The sequence below is a fragment of the Anguilla rostrata genome, chromosome 2, assembly GCF_018555375.3.
Source record: "Anguilla rostrata isolate EN2019 chromosome 2, ASM1855537v3, whole genome shotgun sequence".
NCBI classification, from domain to species: Eukaryota; Metazoa; Chordata; class Actinopteri; order Anguilliformes; family Anguillidae; genus Anguilla; species Anguilla rostrata.
Genome location: NC_057934.1, coordinates 60,801,714 through 60,822,076, shown reverse-complemented (window position 1 = coordinate 60,822,076; position 20,363 = coordinate 60,801,714). Strand labels below are relative to the sequence as shown.

The 20,363-nt window shown below is 47.9% G+C and overlaps 1 protein-coding gene across 3 annotated transcripts; it reads left to right on the top strand.

Annotated features, from left to right (window-relative positions):
* The first annotated feature begins 18 nt into the window (after window positions 1–18).
* gprc5bb (G protein-coupled receptor, class C, group 5, member Bb) lies at window positions 19–19,206 on the top strand. 3 transcript variants are annotated; one of them, XR_010328479.1, is made up of 5 exons: window positions 32–933; window positions 13,460–14,485; window positions 14,794–14,906; window positions 15,617–18,331; window positions 18,372–19,206. XR_010328479.1 is itself a non-coding variant. In XM_064323561.1 (4 exons), exons 2-4 carry the CDS (start codon window positions 13,462–13,464, stop codon window positions 15,404–15,406), a joined length of 1,197 nt encoding a protein of 398 aa, XP_064179631.1. In that variant the 5' UTR covers window positions 19–933; window positions 13,460–13,461; the 3' UTR covers window positions 15,407–15,609. The 3 variants fall into 3 exon arrangements, 2 of the variants coding, with proteins under 2 accessions (XP_064179631.1, XP_064179632.1); XM_064323561.1 differs by lacking the exons at window positions 15,617–18,331; window positions 18,372–19,206 and adding an exon at window positions 15,347–15,609 and having other exon boundaries at window positions 19–933; XM_064323562.1 differs by having other exon boundaries at window positions 15,617–19,206.
* The last annotated feature ends 1,157 nt before the right edge of the window (window positions 19,207–20,363 follow it).

Below are 20,363 nucleotides of genomic sequence, written 5' to 3'. Positions count from 1 at the left end.
GTGTGCGCGCATGCACATGCACGTGTGTGTGTGTGTGTGTGTGTGTGTGTGCGTGGATGTGTGTGGGTGTGCGTGTGTGTGTGCACATGTTGAGTGCTACTGCCTTATTCAGAAATAAAGACAAGGCAGGCAGTCAAGAGGAAAGGTGGAAATAAACAATTTCACAGACCACAGGCGCCCACACAATTACCCAGCTACACTGACGCCAGGAATATATGGAAACGTTCTGTTCTTCACAGGGATTTTCCTTTGCTCGTCTCCATTTATTGCATAAGAAATGGACAGGCAAGAAGAAAAAAACATCCGCGTGACAGGTGTTTGTGATGGCAAATCCGTGCTGTTGCTGAAAGTGACATGCAGTGACACGGCCTCACCTGGAGATGTCTTCCCTCCCCCTATCAGCCACTGAGCGCGCGGGTCAGCCGCTACCACAACAAACACAAGGGCCACCAGGCAAACGCGTGCGTGCGGACGGGACCTCTGCCACGGCGCGCCTCCCTGTAAAGTGATGGAGTTGAACAGCTGAAGACGCGCGTGTTACTGGCGCAAGAGAAGAAGGGGGTGGCAGAGAGAGAGAGAGAGAGAGAGAGAGAGAGAGAGAGAGCGAGAGAGAGAGCGTACAATTGTATTGCTCGGACAAGTACCAGACAGCAGAGTGTATGGAAACTACTCCACTGTGATACTTCTCGGATTGTTTTGATTGTCATATTATGATTACTATTTATCATATAGTACAGACCGGCAGCGCAAAGCCGCCAAACTGAGAGAAACAAATCGCCCCGTTCCTCCAGAAGAATAGCTTGGATTGGAGACAGAGATATCCATGTGCCCGATTAGCAGACGATCGTTTCACTCCGAATCGGAATACACAAGCGGTATTGACAGCCGCCTCCGGTGAGCTACTTTCGGGGACGGTGAAGGAGAAAAGAGCAGGTGAGACTATGGGAATGAGGTTTCCGCCAAAAAATCTGACACATGATTGATTTGTGTACTCCTGTTTTGTAACAATGCATTTATTTCTGACTAATAAATTGACGCACAAAGGGTGATGTCGTCTGTCAGGAGATCGATAATAGAGACTGAAACAGAACTACTTACGCTACTCGCTACTCATTCTGGGCGTCTGTCAATCATATCTGTTCCAATACGACAGCCAAGTGGGCTTCTAATAGGATTTATAAGCAATCCAAATGTGAACAGCCGGATATTGATGTTGTTTGCATATTTTTATTAATTCAAGCAATGGGCTAATTTATTAATAAGAGGAATGCTTTTTTTTATTGTTTAGTTTTTGTTTAGTTTTTTTTTGGGGGGGGGGGGGTGACACGTCAATACTCATACGTCCATTAATACTCAGTATTTAAGGACTTGTCACATCTCACAAGGCAGGTTAATAAACAGGAGAAATGTACGCATTTCAGTGTGTCAGCACGCGAGAACCGTCTGCGCTATTGCTTACGATACCCATGATTCGTCAAGCTCGCAACTGATTTAAATGGACAGACTATTTTGTCTGTCTCCGCTGAAGTTTTGCGAAGCATTTTTTCCCAGTCACTGTCCATCGTTGGTGACGAATTTACCTCACTCATCACGGTGTCCTTGTGCACATATGACTAGCCTACTGTCGCCTATTCTTGGAGCAGAGCAGGTCAGTTCTTAGGATTGAGTGTGAGAAATCGTCGCGTGGCCTTGACCTCAAGACCCATTGAAACTAAATCCATTCTGAGGTCGCATTTCACGTTTGTCTTTTTCGCCATTCATCATTCCGCTAACAGACAGAGGAACGATGATGAAAACAATAATGCGGAGTTTTCGAGTTCCTATGTTGACTCGTGGTTAAAAACAAGCCGTTCAAATTGCATATGTGCGGCTATAATTTATTATGTTTGGTAGTTACAGTTGATATGTCCCTCGTCGACCCAGTCTCTTTTTATATGAGTTTTTTCAGGGTGTGAAGAGGTAAAACAGGAGTGATTTTTTATGATAAAGTCTTCATAAAGGTCTTAAACCTCACCTCATTATACACAGGTAGGGTGGATATCGTGTAAAGTTTTATGATCAGTTGACATCAAATATGTTGTCTGACTAACGACAGGACACACAGCTTGGTGAGTTTTAAGTGGTTTCGTACCATGTTTTCAGTACGTTTTAACCTCGTTGTAAATAGTTCATTTTTCTTTACTGTTCGTTGATGCTAATAAATTAAGAGCGAAAGTGTGGATTGATCTCAGTAAGTCTGAAGGCTGTGCTGTGGATGTACTTCTTTGTCAGTACTTTGCGAGGTTTCTAAAAAAAAAATGGTCTGTAATCATGCTCAATAAGCACAGCACTGGGGACTTGAAAAGACACGTAGGGGAACATTATTTTTTTCTCAGTATGTGGTTTTGTTTGACTGGGTAAATACATGCTTTTTATTTTGGGGGAGTCATTTTTAACATTGTTTTTCAATTGAGTTTGTTTATGTGTGTGTGTATGTGGGGGGCATGTATGTGTAATTGCATGTGTATTTGTGTGTGTGTGTATATGTGAGTGTGTATATAGCCTATGTGTGTGCATGGTTATGTGAGTGTATGTGTGTGTGCGTGTGTGTGTGTGTTGTGTGTGTGTATTGTGTGTTTTGTGTTTGAGTGTGCTTGTGTGTGTGTGTATTGTGAGTGTGTTGCGTATGTGTGTGTGTGTGTGTGTGTGTGTGTTGTGTGCACGTGTGTGTGTGTGTATGTGTGTGTTGTGTGTGCATGTGTGTGTGGGGATGTGTGTATATGTGCGTTGTGTGTGTGTGTATTGTGCGTATTGTGTGTGTGTGTGTGTGTATTGTGTGCATGTGTGTGCATGTGTGTGCTTGTGCGTGTGTATGTGTGTGCATGTGTGTGTGTGTATTGTGTGCGTGTGTGTGCATGTGTGTGCTTGTGCGTGTGTGCATGTGTGTGTGTGTATTGTGTGTGTGTGTGTGTGTATGTGTGTGCTTGTGCGTGTGTGCATGTGTGTGTGTGTACTGTGTGCGTGTGTGTGTATGTGTGTGCTTGCGTGTGTGCATGTGTGTGTGTTGTGTGCTGTGTGTGTATGTGTGTGCTTGTGCGTGTGTGCATGTGTGTGTTATGTGTGCGTGTGTGGCTTTGCGTGTGTGCATGTGTGTGTATTGTGTGCGTGTGTGTGATGTGTGTTGCTGTGTATGTGTGTGTGTGTGTGTGTGCATGTGTGAGTGTGTATGTGGTGTTGTGTGCATGGTGTGTGGGGATGTGTGTATATGTCTTGTGTGTGTGTGATTGTGCGTATGTGTGTGTGTGTGTATTGTGTGCATTGTGTGCATGTGTGTGCTTGTGCGTGTGTGCATGTGTGTGTGTATTGTGTGCGTGTGTGTGTATGTGTGTGTTGTGTGTATGTGCGTGTGTGTGTGTGTGCATGTGTGAGTGTGTATGTGTGTGTTGTGTGTGTATATGTGCGTTGTGTGTGTGTGTATTGTGCGTATTGTGTGTGTGTGTGTATTGTGTGCATGTGTGTGCATGTGTGTGCTTGTGCGTGTGTGCATGTGTGTGCTTGTGCGTGTGTGCATGTGTGTGTGTGTATTGTGTGTGTGTGTGTGTATTGTGTGCATGTGTGTGTGTATGTGTGTGCTTGTGCGTGTGTATTGTGTGCGTGTGTGTGTATGTGTGTGCTTGTGCGTGTGTGCATGTGTGTGTGTATTGTGTGCGTGTGTGTGTATGTGTGTGCTTGTGCGTGTGTGTATTGTGTGTGTGTGTGTGCATGTGTGTGTGTGTGTATTGTGTGCGTGTGTGTGTATGTGTGTGCTTGTGCGTGTGTGCATGTGTGTGTGTATTGTGTGCGTGTGTGTGTATGTGTGTGCGTGTGTGCATGTGTGTGTGTATTGTGTGCGTGTGTGTGTATGTGTGTGCTTGTGCGTGTGCTCGCGCGCGTGCCAAAGAGTTCAGGGTGACAGCTTGACTCATGATACATTAATGGCATCATTTCCAGCCTGCGTTCCAGCAGTCTGGAGAGGAAGATACGCACTTTCAAAGCTAAACTCAGATTCGTAATGACGCTTCAACAACAGTGATGATGATGTTTTTTCTATTCTTTCTTGCAATAATAGCAATGTGGTCGACTGTTATTGCTGTGTGACCTGGGATGACTAATCAAAGGCAGAGATTTTAATTCAGAGAGAACGTCCTCACTGCTGCCCAGAGCGCTGGGCTAGTCCAGCGAAGGGCATCGATTAAACGCTCTCTCTGTTAATTGCTGAGGCTAATTTGCATATGGAACCTGTGCCAGCTCTGTCAAACATTAATGAGCTTTAATTACGGGGCCAGACACAAGGATGACTGGGGCAGCTGGGATGGCATCGCGTGCAGCAGGGTTTCTAGGGGCGACATAGCTCAGGAGGTAAGACCGATTGTCTGGCAGTCGGAGGGTTGCCGGTTCAAACCCCGCCCTGGGCGTGTCGAAGTGTCCTTGAGCAAGACACCTAACCCCTAACTGCTCTGGTGAATGAGAGGCATCAATTGTAAAGCGCGTTGGATAAAAGCGCTATATAAATGCAGTCCACTTCTAAATGTTTCAAGATCACGACCCATTTAAAGAGCATGGAACACATCTAAGCACACACACACATATATATATATGTATATATTATATATTGCATATGTATTTGTGTAAACACAGGCAGGAACTGGGGAAGACCAAGGAAGTATACGTCAGTGTTACAGAAGCAAAGAACATGCTGTTTATCCGAGAGGAAAGAGCAGCTTAGGAAAAGAGAATGGTTTTTTTTTTTTTCCAGGGCCAAGAATCTTCCGAAATGAGCAGGAAGCACCTGCTCCCTGACCCTCGATGGGCCGTGCGGGGCAGCAGACGTTCAGGGGTGAGAGGTCAGGGGTGAGGGGAGCGTGGGCGTTGGGAGTTAGCATGGAAAACAGGTGCTGGGACAGGTGCGCCAGGGAGGGCGTTGTTGGACTCAATCTCAGTCATGGCCTACTTTCACATCTGGACACAGCTAGCCATGGAGAGCGCTGGTGGCCTATACTGTCAATGATGAAATATTTGACTATAGATATTGCCCTTCGGATTGCCCTGTCATCAAAGACTGGTTGTTTCAAGCCAATCACAGAGCTGTCTTGTGGAGAGCAGAGTCAACTGATTTGCTCAAACAAGTCAGGTGGTTGATAGCGCACGATGGCTCCGCCCATCATGCCATCCACGAAACCTCAATTCAAACCAATGTATTGAGCAGCGGTTCCCAACCCTGTTCCTGGAGATCTGTCATCCTGTCGGTTTTCATTTCAACCCTAATTTGGCACACCTGACTCTACTGATTAACAGCTCTACGAGATCTCTAGCTGTTGGATGAGGTGTGGCTTTGTTAGGGTGGTAGAGAAAACCTACAGGACAGTGGATCTCCAGGCACAGGGTTGGGAACCACTGGTGTAGAGGGGCAGAGCCTTCTGTAAGAGTACTCCAGTCATTTTTTTGTTATTGTATGAATGTGGGTGTGCAGTTCTACAGCTGTGTGGAAGCTGTGTACAGCTGCAGGTTTGTAATTAGGCTGGCACCAGGGATGATGCCCCAGCAGGAGCCAAGCTGCAGCACAAAAAGGGGAGAGCGAGGGAGAGAGGAAGTGAGAGCGACAGAGAGAGAGAGAGAGAGAGACAGACAGAGAGAGAGAGTGAGCATTGACATACACTGTTATGTGCTTATGTATAGCAACATGTAGTATGTAATTGTTGTTTGTTTGTTTGGGCGTTCCTGTTTGCTTTTGCTTTGGTCTTTAATTGAAGGATTTGGAGAGAGAGAAGTGAGAAGGAGGGAAGAGTGGGAAAGCGTGCGAGTGGGCGGGAGAAGGGGTGCGTCGCGGCGCGACCCCGAGATTTCGGAAACGGCTCTTGGAACAACGGCAGCAAAATGAAGAGGAGTGGCGGTTAACCGTCCCACAGTAAAAATGGAGGATTCAGACTGAGGGAGGAATGTAAAAAAACAGCAGAGAGAGTGAGAGAGAGAGAGAGAGAGAGAGAGAGAGAGAGAGAGAGAGAGAAGATGAGAGAGAGAAAGAGAGAGAAAGAGAGAGAGAGAGAGAGAGAGAGAGAGAGAGAGAGAGAGAGAATGACTCGTCGTATCAAACTGCAGCCGACTGCCGCCCATGTTCCCCGTGTTAAACCTGGGCAGCTGTGGTACTGTGTGTGTGTGTGTGTGTGTGTGTGAACAGGATGGGACCCTGTACCAGCAAAGAGGCAGCCATTTTCTCAAAGGTTCTGCTTCTTGCACAGATATACTGCCCTATTATCTAGTCAAAACTGCACAGCAACATTATTAGTGTTAAATCAACTCCAGCAGTGTACAATCAACTCTAGCAGAATCAAAAGTACTCTTATCAGAGTTTGTTTTACACTGAAGATTTTTCTGTATAGCGATGCACGGTGGAGGCATTACTCATTCTCCTGTTTAAATCTGCACTCCTGTGGCAACATGGGTGCTAAGAATCACAAAAAACCACATAGATAGGAAATGCTTGCGATTGGGGGGAACAAACAGGATGGACCAAAATGCTGGTTCCTACCCAGGTTTACCAATACGAGGCCGATTATGTTCACACATTCAGATTTTATGAGTGGGAAACTGACGAATTGAAAGTGTTGGACATATTGGGTCTAACATGAAAATATGGTCGTCTCATATTCACACCAGGCCGGCTGAAAAAATGATCAGAAAAAAATATATATTTCTGTTAACAGGCCAAAAGAAACAAATGAAACATAATGCCTGGAATTTGCCCAGCAGCCAACTGTCAGCAATCTTTTCTGTCGTTTCACTGTGTTATTTTAGTCACATAATTTGAGGAACGTGAAGTCGTAATGTTACGTAATGTCAACAATGGGCACGGCAAACAGATGATTAGAAGATTATATATGACCGTTTTTAGGATTAGATGTAGACTAATTACAATCGCTTGTGGGCACATTTGTACAAAGCGGTTCGCGTATGACTCATACTGTATTAATCAAGCGAAGGTGTTCTTGTCATAAAACGGAGACTGTTATGACTATCCGAGTGCCAACACTGATAGGCTGGAAGTCCTTCTGAATAAATCAGAACGCTGACAACAACAGTGCCATAATAATGGGCAATGCACCATGGGAAAAAGCACAGGTCTTTGAATGGGCCTGATTGCTTAAATGTACGGTCCTAGGGTGACCAAATCAATCTGCCAGCAGGGACGCGTTAAACACAAAAGCCGCTGCCAATCTGGGGTAACTGCTGGGGCCCTGTTCTAACCTGCGTTTGCTTACTTTTGGAAAGAAAACAAACAGCACACGCAGTCATAGCTGGGGGTGGCTGCTCAGTATATTCAGCTGAAGGAGAAGAATTTTACCTTTATTGAGAGGGAGGGAGAAAGGGAGGGAGAGAGATAGATAAAGAGTGAGAGAGAGAGAGCACTGACATACACTGTTATATGCTTATGTATACCAACATACAGTATGTAACTGTTTGTTTGGGCGTACCTGCTTTCTTTGCTTTGATCTGCAAGGCCCGTTAATTGAAGGAGCCGTGCATGCAGTGTACCTGAGGAGAGAGGAGGAGAGGGGGATGATCTGTATCAGTTAGCTAGCAGCAGGAAGAAGTCTGTGCTCCTCCTGACTCCCCTGTGGTCTGACATCTCCAGCTATGGAAGAGGGAGAAGAGAGGAGTGGAGGAGGAGGAGGAGGAGGAGGGGAGCACAGAGAGAATTTTTTGCCATTGTTGGTTATGTAATCTTCATATTTATGCAGTCACGCACAAATAGACACACAGAGACACGCTTGAGCAACCCTGCGCACACACACACACACTCACACTCCCACTCACAGAAGCCCTTGATTAGATGCTCATGCCATACACACTGACTGAGCTGTATGTCCAGTGAAAAAAGCACACATGCATCACAGACCCCTGCAGTAAATTGCATTGAAATTAGCAAATAATTAACAAATAATTTCTTGCATTTAAACAGCTGAATCATTTTCTGAGGCAGTTGAGGTTAATTACTGTACTGGACTTGTCTCATGGTTTAAACTACACCTGGGTATGTTGACATCGCTGCTCTTATTCGAAACACATAATACAATTCACACATATATTTGCACAATATACAGTACAATACACACAATCTACATTTGCACAACACAATACACGCAATCCAGTTTTTCAGGATGCACAATGTACACAACCCACATTTACACTATAAAATACACAAAGTCTGCCTTAACTTACACTGGAAATGATCTGTTTTTTTGATGGCAACTTTCACTGATTGAGTTTGTATGTCTTTGGTAGGGAACACATGCACTCTCTCTTAGTGTTAGAAGTACTCTATCAGAGTCACTCTTATACTGAACATTTCGCAGTGTTTACAGTCCAGTGTACACTCACTGCCCCTCTGACAGAGTGAACGGTCTCGGGCTCGCTGGTGAGCGAGCTGCGCTCCTGGTGTGGGGGCGTGTGGAGCGCTGCAGTGACTCCAGGGGCGTTTAATTGCTGCTTACGCCTTTTGGAGATGACAGGAGTAGGGCTGCTTTGAAAGTGAAGTGGTAATGGCTGTAGGACTCACAGGACTCCAGATGCAGAATCACTGCAGTGTGTAATAATAATAATGATCTGCAGTGTAGTAATAATAATAATAGAATTTATACTGTAGTCCAGTCTGTTTGGTCTCTTGCTTATTATAGCTGTCCCCTGTATAGAGAGAAACAAAACTAATTTATTCATAAGCACTAGTGATGTGTGGGTCAGCTCTGACATCACTCGAATCTGCACATAGTCTGCACATCAATAAACTACCCCGCCAACCACCTTACCTAATGATGTTATCAAATTTGGAAATCTGCACCTGCATAAAACCATTATTTCTCAGTGGGCTACAGGTCTGCGTATTCATACACTACACATATTTATTCACTATACATACATATGCTACAGAATTACTTCTTAAAACACGGAAATAATAGGATAGATTCAGACCAATAATCATTTATTGTAAATAAAAGTTCCACGGGCTCATTTCATATAATGAATTTGCCAAGAATTATTTCCGGAAGTTTGTCTAAATTTACCGTACTAACCTCCAGCCCACTGCTTTTGGCAAACAGCCTAGCATTCAGTACAGAAGGCGGCGCCTTGTTAAACTGAAGAGTGGGCTGGTCTTCCAGTCAGCTTCTTCATGATTTCAGATCGTTTCTCCTTCTCAGTCTCGGCCTGCTGCTTTGCCCCGTCACACACCGTTAGCCGACCGGGGGGGGGGGGGTGAAGGCATCTCCCCACAGCACCGTGTTTGGCTCCGGTGTTAATTAGCGCCAGGACGTCCTGCCTAAACGCTTTTCGGGTGACAGTATCCAATGGGCGCGTATCGCTGCGGCGCAGTGTCCACGCAGTCACCCGCTAACTTGGCTCTCACTCAGAGGGGTACTTTCCTGCTCGTTTGGACGGCTGCTGTAACTCTGTCTTGGCAAGCTGCTGGATCTCCAACACGCATACACTCTGTGTGCCTATAGCCTAGAAATGCATGCCAGCTTCAAAAGATGTGATGATATATTTTTATTTGATCTAAAATAACATAATTAATTTTTTTTCTTTTTTTTCTAACCCACCCGCCACTCATCTGTTATTTTTTTGTGAGCCAACCCAACCACTGATCTTCCGTCAGTCCGCGCATCACTAAGAAGGACCTAGCCACTCCCGAACTCACGCCCCTGGGGACTCCATGACAGGAGCCTGGGGTTTTTTTGGCACGGCGGGGCAGGAGGCGGGGCCAGCGTGCCTCTCAGCGGTTGGCCAGTCCTCCTCACGTCCCATGATCCCGTGCTTCGTTGCGGTGGGGGCAGTCATCGGCCAGCCCTCGTGACAGGGCCCATATCCGATGCGAGCGAGCCAGTGATGCGGCTTGTTTCTGAAGTCTTTGACTGCGTGCGTGAGGCGGCCTGGCAGGACGTTGTTTTGATGTAGGCGATCTGTACGGGGAGCTGACAGGAAGAGGAAATGTAGGATCCGCTCTCGGCTCGTCTGGCTTCCTTCCTTGGACAGTTGCTGGCTGTGCCATCTGTTTCTGTTTATTTGTCCTCCTTTTAGATAGTGCCAGTTAGCACTCATACGAACATTCACATACACACTCTCGCACACACTTACACACTCGCATGTACACACACACTCTCGCACACACTTACACACTCGCATGTACACACACACTCTTGCACACACTTACACACTCACATGTACACACACACTCTTGCACACACTTACACACTCATACACACACACTCATACACACTCACACACATCTTTAATATATCCTCCCTCCCTCTCTCTCTCCCACACACCCACACACACACACACACACATACATACGCATGCCTCTCTAACACATGCTCCCACTCATCCTTGTCTTTCTCACACACTGTCTGGCAGCGTCGACCCCGGGCAGAACAGTGTGTGTGGTGCGGATTGGATATGGGCACGCCGTGCCAAGCGGTGACTCAGTGGCGGCCTGGTTATGTAACGCCGACACACAAGTGGGGAGCACAAGTTCGCTGAAGAGAGGGTTTCTACGGTAACCGGGCTAATACGGCGTGGTCGTGTTGTTGTAGGGGCTCAGAATGATGATTGCAAAACTGCCAAAATAATGCAAGCATTGGGAGTCACCAAAGCCATCGAAGCAATAGGGGCCAATAGAATTGTTTTTCAATCAAACAACATTCAGCTGGTTAGTCTGAACACTCTACGCTGTTGAAGCTGAAATATGGAACAGGTTGACTTGTAATGGTGGACCGCGAGTTTTCATCTGAATTTGTCGGGGTTAAGCTGCAAAGTGCCTGAATGTGTGTATATGTGTGTGTGTGTGTGGGGGTGGGGTGTTTGTAGGTGTAGGTGTTTGTATGAATGAGTTGTTTGGTGTATGCGTGTGTGTGTGTGTGTGTGTGTGTGCGTGCACCTGTGTGTGTGTGTGTGTGTGTGTGTGTGTGGGGGGGGTGAGCGTGTGTGAATGAGTTGTTGGGTGTATGTGTGTGTTTGTGCGTCTGTGTGTGTGTGTGTGTGTGTGTGTGTGCATGCGCCTGGGTGTGTGTGTGTGTGTGTGTGTGTGTGATGAGTATGTATAGATGCAGCAGCCTCTTACAGTAGCTGTGTTACGGACAGTGGCAGTGAGCCAGGAGACAGAAAGACAGACGCCATATTAATGTCAATGAACTGCAAGCCCTGTGCTTGTCAATGACAAATGGGAAGTTATAATGGAGCAGTCACCCGGTTTATCGTAGTTGGCACATCCAACCGGTAGTTTACATACGGTCAATTTGACCCCTTCTATGAGTTGATTACATTTGGGCCCTAGAGACAGAAAGATCAGGGGAAATTGATTTTTGGACGCCAGCATCGACCTGTGTCTAAAGAGATACTGTTGGGGAAATGTAGTGTGACATCAATGGTACTACAGTGGCTGCCGATGGATCAGAGATAGCTGGTTTACTGCAGAATGGCCAACAATGTGCCAGGTTTAGTCTCTGACAGCTATCATAGCCAACGACATACAACGTTGAACCAACCAGGTCACACTTCCGGGATAGAGAAGATATGGCTACCAGTAACTTTATTTTAAAGTTTGAACATTTGAACCTTTTCTTCCCTAGAGAAGAAACAAAGACTACAGATGTTCCAAGCTATATATGTGAGAAATTATCATGCAAATTCAGCTCATTTAAGGTTGCATTACAAGCATTTAGCAGACACCCTTATGGAACTTTTCGCATAGTATCCATTCATACAGCTGGGTATTTTACAGAAGCAGCTCAGGTTCAGTACCATGTTCAAGGGCACAATGGGTGTGGCTCACCTAAGAATCAATTCTGTAACCTTTGGGTAACAAATCCAGTTCTCCAACCGCTGACCTACAAATGATCTCATACTTAATTTGTAGGTCGGTATATCTTTGTCAGCTGTCTCAATACACTACAGGCATTGAGCAGATGCTCTTACACAGCTTTTGCATTTTTTTCTTCTAAGCATCCATTTATACTGCTAAATATATACTGAAGCAATTCATGCCAAGTAGCTTGCTGAAGCAGACAATGCCCATGCCACACCAGGCAATTGGCCCCACAGAATCGCTTCCTTTGCCCGTGATACGAGAAGACTTGCCGTGTCACAGACTTGGCTTTGTAAAGGATTGCGCTTCTTCCACTCTCTGAACTTGCTCACAAAAAATTCTGTGCAACATAAATATATTATGACAACGTTAATAATGCATGACATCTCTTCTACTGAAAACACTGCTTCTGTCGGCACCTATTTAAGCACGCCAAACATTTCTGTTGGAGAAAAACACTTCCCAGACAAAACAGCTTGTGATGTCTTTCGAGAGAAACGGGCATTTATTTATAAAATTTATTTATCTTTTATGGTGATTTGGAAAGTGTCAGAATCTGCAGATGACAGATCTAATTCATTTGAATGAATCCGTCATATTCAGATTGCATGATTGTTCTTTGAGCATAAGCTTGATACACTGCATGTACCACACATTTATTTTACGTATGTGTCACACATACGTAAAATAAAATGTTTTTAACCAAGCAAGGCCCGCAAAATTTGCGAAAATATTTCGTGAGCCTGTTTGATGAGATGTGGATTTTCTTTTCTGTGTTTGTGAATGATGTCAGCAGCAGAACTTGGGTTATCTATAGGATTTCCCCTGCACATACAGTACCGCCCAGCCCCGCCCACTCAGCTCCGCCCACTCTGCACCGTGTGACCTTCTGCTTCCTGTTCCCGTGTGGATGTGCGTGACTGTGAGCTGTCAAGCACCACTGTGTGTTTGTTTCCATGGCCTGCCTGCAGTCCCTCTGCTATATGTGTGTGTGTGTGTGTGTGTGTGTGTGTTCGGAGCAGTGAGCTACTCTGTTCCCTGATGCACTCACACTAAAATGTGTGAATAGAGGGAAGCGTCTGACCTCTGACCCCTGGGAGATGACGGACAGGCAGGGTCACAGTGTTCTTCTCTGGGATGCAGGCAGAAAGCAGTTGTTAGGTTTAAGGCAGAGAGAGAGGGACTGCTGAACAAGACCGTACAGATGACCAGGTTCTGACCAGCAGTTTTCTCTTCTTCTCTACCACTCTCTCTCTCTCTATTTCTCCACTTCTCCCACCTTTTATTCCTTTCTCATCATCCCTCTGTATCATTCTTTCTTTCTGTCCATTCCTCTGGTTTTCTCATTTGTTTCTCTCTATTACTCTATCTCCCTGCCTCTCTTTGCTTCTCTCTCTCCTATTCTCTATTCTTCTCTTCCACTCCTCTCTTGCTCTCTCACTCATTCTTTCCATTTATCTTTTTCGCTCTCACTCCCTGTCTCTCTCTCTACCTCTCCCTGTTTCTCTCTTGCTCTTCTCCTCCCCTTTTCGCCCTCCTTCCTCCTTTCTTCCTCACTCCTTCTCTCTCTCTCTCTCTCTCTCCCAGTGATGTCGTTCAGTCTTGTGCTCCTCCTCCTCCTCCTGTCTCTGGCGGACCGCGGCTCCTCCCAGATGAACGTGACGGACAGCCCCCCGCGGGGGTGTGGCCCGGGGCTGGGCCGGCCCTACGCGCTGCTGTGCGACCTGGAGGCGGTGTGGGGGGTGGTGCTGGAGTCTGTGGCGGGCGGGGGCGTGCTGGCGTGCCTGCTCCTGGGCGGGGTCCTGCTGGGCGTCCTGCGCCGAGTCTCCGAGCCGGAGAGACGCAGCGGGGTGGGGCTCCTCCTCCTCCTGCTCGCCGGCGCGGTCGGCCTCTTCGGCCTCAGCTTCGCCTTCCTCATCGAGAGCGGCGAGGCGCTGTGCGTGGTGCGGCGCGCCCTCTGGGGGGCGCTCTTCGCCCTCTGCTTCTCCTGCCTGCTGGTGCAGGGCTGGCGGGTGCGGCGGCTGGCGCGGGGCGGGCGGACCCCCGGCGGCTGGGCGCTGGCGGGGCTGGCGCTGGCGCTCACCACCGTGCAGGGCATCGTGGCGGCCGAGTGGATCCTGCTGACGGTGGCGCGGGAGGGCCAGCCGGCCTGCCTGTACCAGCCGCTGGACTTCGCGCTGGCCTGCAGCTACGTGGCGGCGCTGCTGCTGGCCGCCACGCTGACCGCCGGCCTGGCGCTGCGCGGGAAGGAGCAGCGCTGGCGCCGCAGCGCCGTCTGGCTCTTCGTCTCCTGCCTGGCGTCCGTCCTGCTGTGGGCCGCCTGGCTGGGCTTCTATCTCTACGGTAACGGGGCGCTGGGCCACGCCCCGGACTGGGACGACCCGGTTCTGGCCGTGGCGCTGGTGTCCCAGGGCTGGCTGCTGCTGCTCCTCCACGCCGTCCCCGAGGCCCACTTCTGCCTGCGCCCCGCCCCCCAGCCCGACACCCCCGACTACTTCGACACCTCGCAGCCCCCGCCCCGCCTCCGCGAGACCAGCTTCGACGAGGACCTGCCCCTCTCCCACCGGCCCTACATGGAGAACCACGCCTTCTCCTTCGACGAGCACAGCGCGGGTACTGTATCACTGTGTGTGAGTGTGTATGTATGTATGTGTGTGTGTATGTGTGTGTGTGTGTATCAGTGTGAGTTTGTGTGTGTGCATGTGCGCATGTGTGTGTGTGTGTGTATCATTGTGAGTGTGTGCGTGTGCGTGAGTTTGTGCGTGTGTGTGTGCGTGTGTATCAGTGTGTGTGTGTGTGCGTGTGTATCAGTGTGTGTGTGTGTGTGTGTGTGTGTATCTGATGCCTCCTGACCGTGTGTGTGTGTGTGTGTGTGTAAGTGTGTGTATCTGAGGCCTCCTGACCGTGTGTGTGTGTTCCAGCCCTCAGGCCCGGCTACCGCAACAGCAACATCGGTCTCCGCAACAGTGGAGTTCCCTTCCGCAGCAACGTCTACCAGCCAACGGAGATGGCCGTAGTGCTGAACGGAGGCACAGTGAGTGTGTCTGCCTTTACCTCACACACACACACACACACACACACGCACACACGCACACGCACACGCACACGCACACACACTCACACACACACTCTCTTACCCACACACACACACACACACACTCTTACCCACACTAGCACACACACACACACTCTTACTCACACACACATTCTTCCTTACACTAGCTCACACACACTCTCACACACACAACACACACTTTTACTCACACACGCATTCTTAGCACACACATAGTCTTACTTACACACACATTATTCCTCACACTAGCATACACACAGCACTGTGTCCATAGTCCTGTCATCCATCTTGGTGGTGTCTGTGGGTCTGTCAGGCTCATATTGTGTGTGGATGGATGGGCTGTGTGTGAGTATGAAGGTTGCCCTGCTCCAGTCTCAGCTGCTATAAATATGCCCTTACAGACAGAGCAGGATGGCCAGGCCAGGCCAGGCAGAGCCACACGCTACCCTGCAGCCCACTGACAGCCACTCAATCAGACCAAATAAGCCGATTCAGAGAAACCTCGGAGCTGTACTGACGCTGAGCTGGGGGTGTACTGCTGCATCAGACACACACGCACTCACATACACACACACACACACACACACACATTCACTCTCTCTGCCTCGATATCTACGGGAATTAGAAAGTGAATTTGCTTCTAACTGGCCCTGTCTGTCTGTCTCCCACAGATCCCCTCTGCCCCGCCCAACTACACAGGGAGGCCACAGTGGTGAAGATGAGGAGGGTGAAGAGGCGCCTGTCTCCGGGATGGTGGGAGGACGCAAGAGGGAACAGGAAGGGGGGGTGATACTGTGCCTTCCTGGAACAGAAGCCGAAAGAACAGGCTTCCCTGTTTTTGGATACAGACTAGTCCTCCGCTTTTGTTTGAATGGACAAAGGGAGGGGGAGGATGCAGTCCTTCTGATATCAGTGCTCACGGAACTGTGAGGGGTGTAGGATGGAGATGTAGAATGGGGGGGCAGTGTTTGCGTGTGTGTGTGTGTGGGGGGAGGGAGGGGGTGATGGTAAATGACACAATATTTTTGGCATAGTGCTCAAATTACACCTGCTGGTTCTTCAACTACAAATACTACAAATTCTATAAATGCTATAAATACCCAAAGAGAATGATTAAGATGTAAGAATCATAATCTTTTAGAAGCAGATATTTCTTATATATTTTTAGTCTGTCAGAGACATACAGAAATGGGGGTCCCGTCACCTTTTAACAGGGTTATAATTAAGACAACATGAAGTACAAAGGTACAGTAGATCATCACGGGAAGGTTTCCTCTTGTTTTGTTCTTGTGCATTTTTTTATTTTTATTTTTTTTTTGCTGCATTAAAAATGCTGATTAATATTTTATCGACACAGTTGCTGAAAAGTCACGCGTAAATGAAGTGGTGGAGTACCGTATTACCGCAGACGCCCAGCGATGACGCTTCGGCGTAGAGCAGAGAAGAGAACGCCGCCTTTCCAGACCATCTAGACATGTATAGACCGTCTGCCATTTTAGAAACGAGAGTTTGTTTCCCGGCAACGAGAGAAAAACAACCGTGGAGCAAAAAATGGCCCTGTCCAAGTTTGGCCGAGCCGTATCCAGTTCAGCCAGCTCAGGCCGGCTGGTTTGGGCAGACGGGGCCAGACCCTGTGCGGAGTGTGTGTGGGGTACGGAGAGGAACGCTTCCTTCCACACGCGCGCCCATTAGCGTCTCCGTGCCGAAATTTGAGCCTCGTCGTTACACCACGGCGTGAACTCCCTGTTCTTGCAGTCGCTGATTTATTATTTTTTTTTAAACCTGTCTGCTGGCCCCCTCTGGACTGGACTCCGGCTGAAGGACGCGTTCTGCCTCTCAGACATTCTCGGCCCCCCGTCAGTTTTTCCTTCTCTTGACCCGGGAGGGGTCCCTTAATGGAGAAGTGCGGCTTGGCTGTCTGCTCTGGGCCCCGCTGAGAGCTGTTTTTTTTTTTCCCCGCTCATGAAACGGAAAATCCTTTCGCATCCTGGCAGAGGAGGTGGGCGGGATTTACGGTGGGAGTGTGTCAGGGCCGGAATTGGACAGATGACGGACACATGAACTCCCCCGATTGGACAGATCATCTGCGCATCATCGATGAAGAAAATGGATCTGCCGAAGATCAGCAATCTGGGTCAGATGTTAATCATCACTGACTTCCAAAGCACCTTGGAAGTAACCGTTTCGAATGGTGCGTGTGACGGTGTGTTGAGAGTTAAGGGAGAACGGGAGTCACTGGCTGTTTTTTTTAATGAATGGAAATTTATTTTGAAGTCTGTTTACTCCCAAATATCTTTTTCTGTCTCTCTTTGAGTGTATTGCTTGCTTTGGTCAGATGTGATGTCTTCACAAGACTTCCTGTTTCCTGTCTATGACAGCATCCCATGTCATGGGTGATCTTGTGTCTACCCCTACAAATGCACTTCAGTTACAGGTGAAAATAGTGCTTAGTTCCAGTTCACCTGTACACAATAGATATTGTGAAATAGGTCTATTTGCTTTTTTAAGTGGTTCATGGAAATGGACCGGCTTGGACTGATACTAACTAATAACTGACTGTTAATTTCTTCTGATGTGTTGCTGGATTGCTTGTTTATAAAATGTTATTTGACTGCTTTATTTTGCTTTTGTTTAACTGAAGTCCATAATTATAGTATTAGTGAGCTATGTTTCATTTTAAAAACATCCAGGACGTGTTGTTGGTCATTTTATGCAAATGTGATCATTTATGAAAATTCATATCTATATTTGAGAAGGCTAATTAGATTTATTTAGCCTTAGTCTGTTCTACAGATTTAGCCACAATTCAGCAGCTCTCCAAAAAGAACACAGTCTATAAACTGCTATTGAGAGGTTTGTGGAATATTTGTACTGTTTTGAAAACGAGGTATTCTTGCGTATCGCTAATCAGGGTTGTGGTGTTTTGCACTTTACGAGTGATGTCTAATCATCTCTGAGATGCCATGAGGGGAGGAGGAGGAGGGGGCTCATTTATCTCTGGGTCTGAGTGTAACACTGGTCAATGAAACAGGATGAGCCCCTAAGTTGTGGCCTACTTCACCCTCTGGCCAAGTCAAAAGTTCAGCCCTCCCTGTGTGGGGTGCCTGTGTGATGGGGTGGTTAAGGATCCTGTGCTCTTCCCCCAAAGTAGGAGAATATGCAACACCCCCCCCCCCCCCCAACTCCCCCAATTTTAGATGCAGGCAAAATTGTTCCCTGAATAATAACAGTATTATTTGCCATGGGACAAACATTTCCTAGCACAATGAGTCCCCCAAAAGTCTAGCTCACTCCTACACCCCTGGCACTATCCCCTAGCCCTACCCCCAGGCCCGTGTCAGAATGGATCCTTCCATGGCCACCACATGCATTGGCCCTACCCCCAGGCCCGTGTCAGAATGGATCCTTCCATGGCCCTACCCCCAGGCCCGTGTCAGAATGGATCCTTCCATGGCCACCACATGCATTGGCCCTACCCCCAGGCCCGTGTCAGAATGGATCCTTCCATGGCTGCCACAGGCATCCTGTCACCCTGTGCACCCAAAATTAAGAATGAGTCAGCTAGTCATGTTTCACGAATGCTGACTACCTCTGGAAGGAATCACTACCCTGCCCTTTTAAAAGAGGGATTGCTCAGCCCTCTTTTAGACATGAAACTAACTCTTTGTATTGTTAGAAGTTATTATTGTTTTGTTTTAGGTTTTCTGTGGAGGGGGCGGGGGTAGAGGGGATTTCTGAGTGGGGGACTCAGGACTGTGAACAGTGGAGGATTTCAGGGATAACACAAAAAAAGCTTCACAATTATCTGTATTTCTGCTGTAACAGTATTTACAGTTACTAACTGTGTTACAATCAATTTTTGTATCTATACTGCTGTTCATCAAACCTTATTGTATGCACTATGATTGTTGTAAGTAGTTCTGGATAAGAGTGTTTGTTAAACAAATAAAGGATGAAAAATTAACAGTATCAAAGGTGCGAGTTGCGCCCAATTTGTTTTTTTGTAATATTGATGAACCCCTCCTTCCTTAATTGGACTTGTCCTTGACTGCCCATACCCTAGCAGTCTTGCCTGTGGAATGTTCCATGTTGGCCAGCTGCTGGGGGTGGTACTGGTCCCCAGCTGTGCCTATACATTGACGCAGAATATTAATGTAATTGAATATGTTCTTCATAAATAAATCTTGGTCTCTGTAACTCCTACAGTGCAAATACTTTGTAAAATACTTTGAGTCCACGTTTGACATGTTGAAAAATTTAATTAATCGCTGAATCCTCTCTCTCTTTTTCAGTTTCTCTGTGCATGCGTGCGAGTGCACCAGGCTCCATGTAGATTGTACTGATAAACTATTTGTAGTCTGCATGTCTCTATCTCTCTCTTTCAGAGACACGCACACACTCACACACACACACAAACACACACACAGGCATATTGCTGCATTCAGTGTCTGCAGAGACCGTGCTCCTGGGTCCTAGTACTCCGGAGTAATGCGAGACTAACACTGCGGTCTGCCAAACCCCCACCCGCCCCAGCACCCCACCCCCCCCCACCACCGTCCTTCCCCCTCTGAGCATAACGATCTGCTGCTGCTCAAATTCATCAGCAGCCACTCATAAATCCAGTTACAGCTAGCAATACACAGCACATGCATGGCCCCCCACCCTCCTGACTGGGCGGGTCCTGGCTGCTGGCTCAGCCACCGGATTGGCTCAGCCAGCTGTCACTTCAACTATGGCCTTCTCACTTCAGGCCTAGTGAGACATTCCGCTGGTCTAAACAGTTTCTGCGCTGGGTGGGGGTGGGGGTGGGGGAGGGGGCTGCCCCTGGCGCTGTGCTGCTATGTCCTGGGGAGTAACGAGAGACGAGGTGGAAGAAGATAAACAAGAGTCTGGCAGCCTCCGCAGGGGCGTTACCCAGAGCAGGATGGGGGGCCCATCGTTTGGGCCGAGGTACGAGAACACGTGAGTGGGACCACACCGACCGTCCCAGCCACAAGTAAGCACCCGTCGACTGATCCAGAAGAGTTCAGCGAGGGGAATTACTGGGAGCACTGAAGTAATACCATTACAGCTGGAATGGGGATGGGGGGATGGGGGGATGGGGGGGGGGGAGACAGACAAACAGCTACAGCGGCAGGACTCTGGGTTTAGCTCCTACCAGTTCTGAATGAGCAGCCCGATTATCTCACTAATTGGACCTCACAGATCCCCTCGTCCTCTCTGGCTCGGCGAAGGGGAATTTAATTTCCTGACAAACAGGACGCGGGGGGTGTGGATGAGCTGAGTGCGGCCTTCGCTTGTTCATTTGTTCATTCGAGATCCACAGTTTACACCAGAAACGGTCTGGAAAATACCGTCGTTTCCCGCTAGTGTTTGCGTTATCTCTGACACATTGCACCCCTTCCAAACTTGATGAGC

Bases quoted from the DNA above. Each gene is read 5' to 3' on its own strand.
- gprc5bb (XM_064323561.1), top strand. From the start codon at position 13,462: ATGTCGTTCAGTCTTGTGCTCCTCCTCCTCCTCCTGTCTCTGGCGGAC. The intron at 14,486-14,793 runs GTACTGTATCAC...TGTGTGTTCCAG, and splicing joins CTTCGACGAGCACAGCGCGG to CCCTCAGGCCCGGCTACCGC. The intron at 14,907-15,346 runs GTGAGTGTGTCT...ATGCCCTTACAG, and splicing joins TAGTGCTGAACGGAGGCACA to ACAGAGCAGGATGGCCAGGC.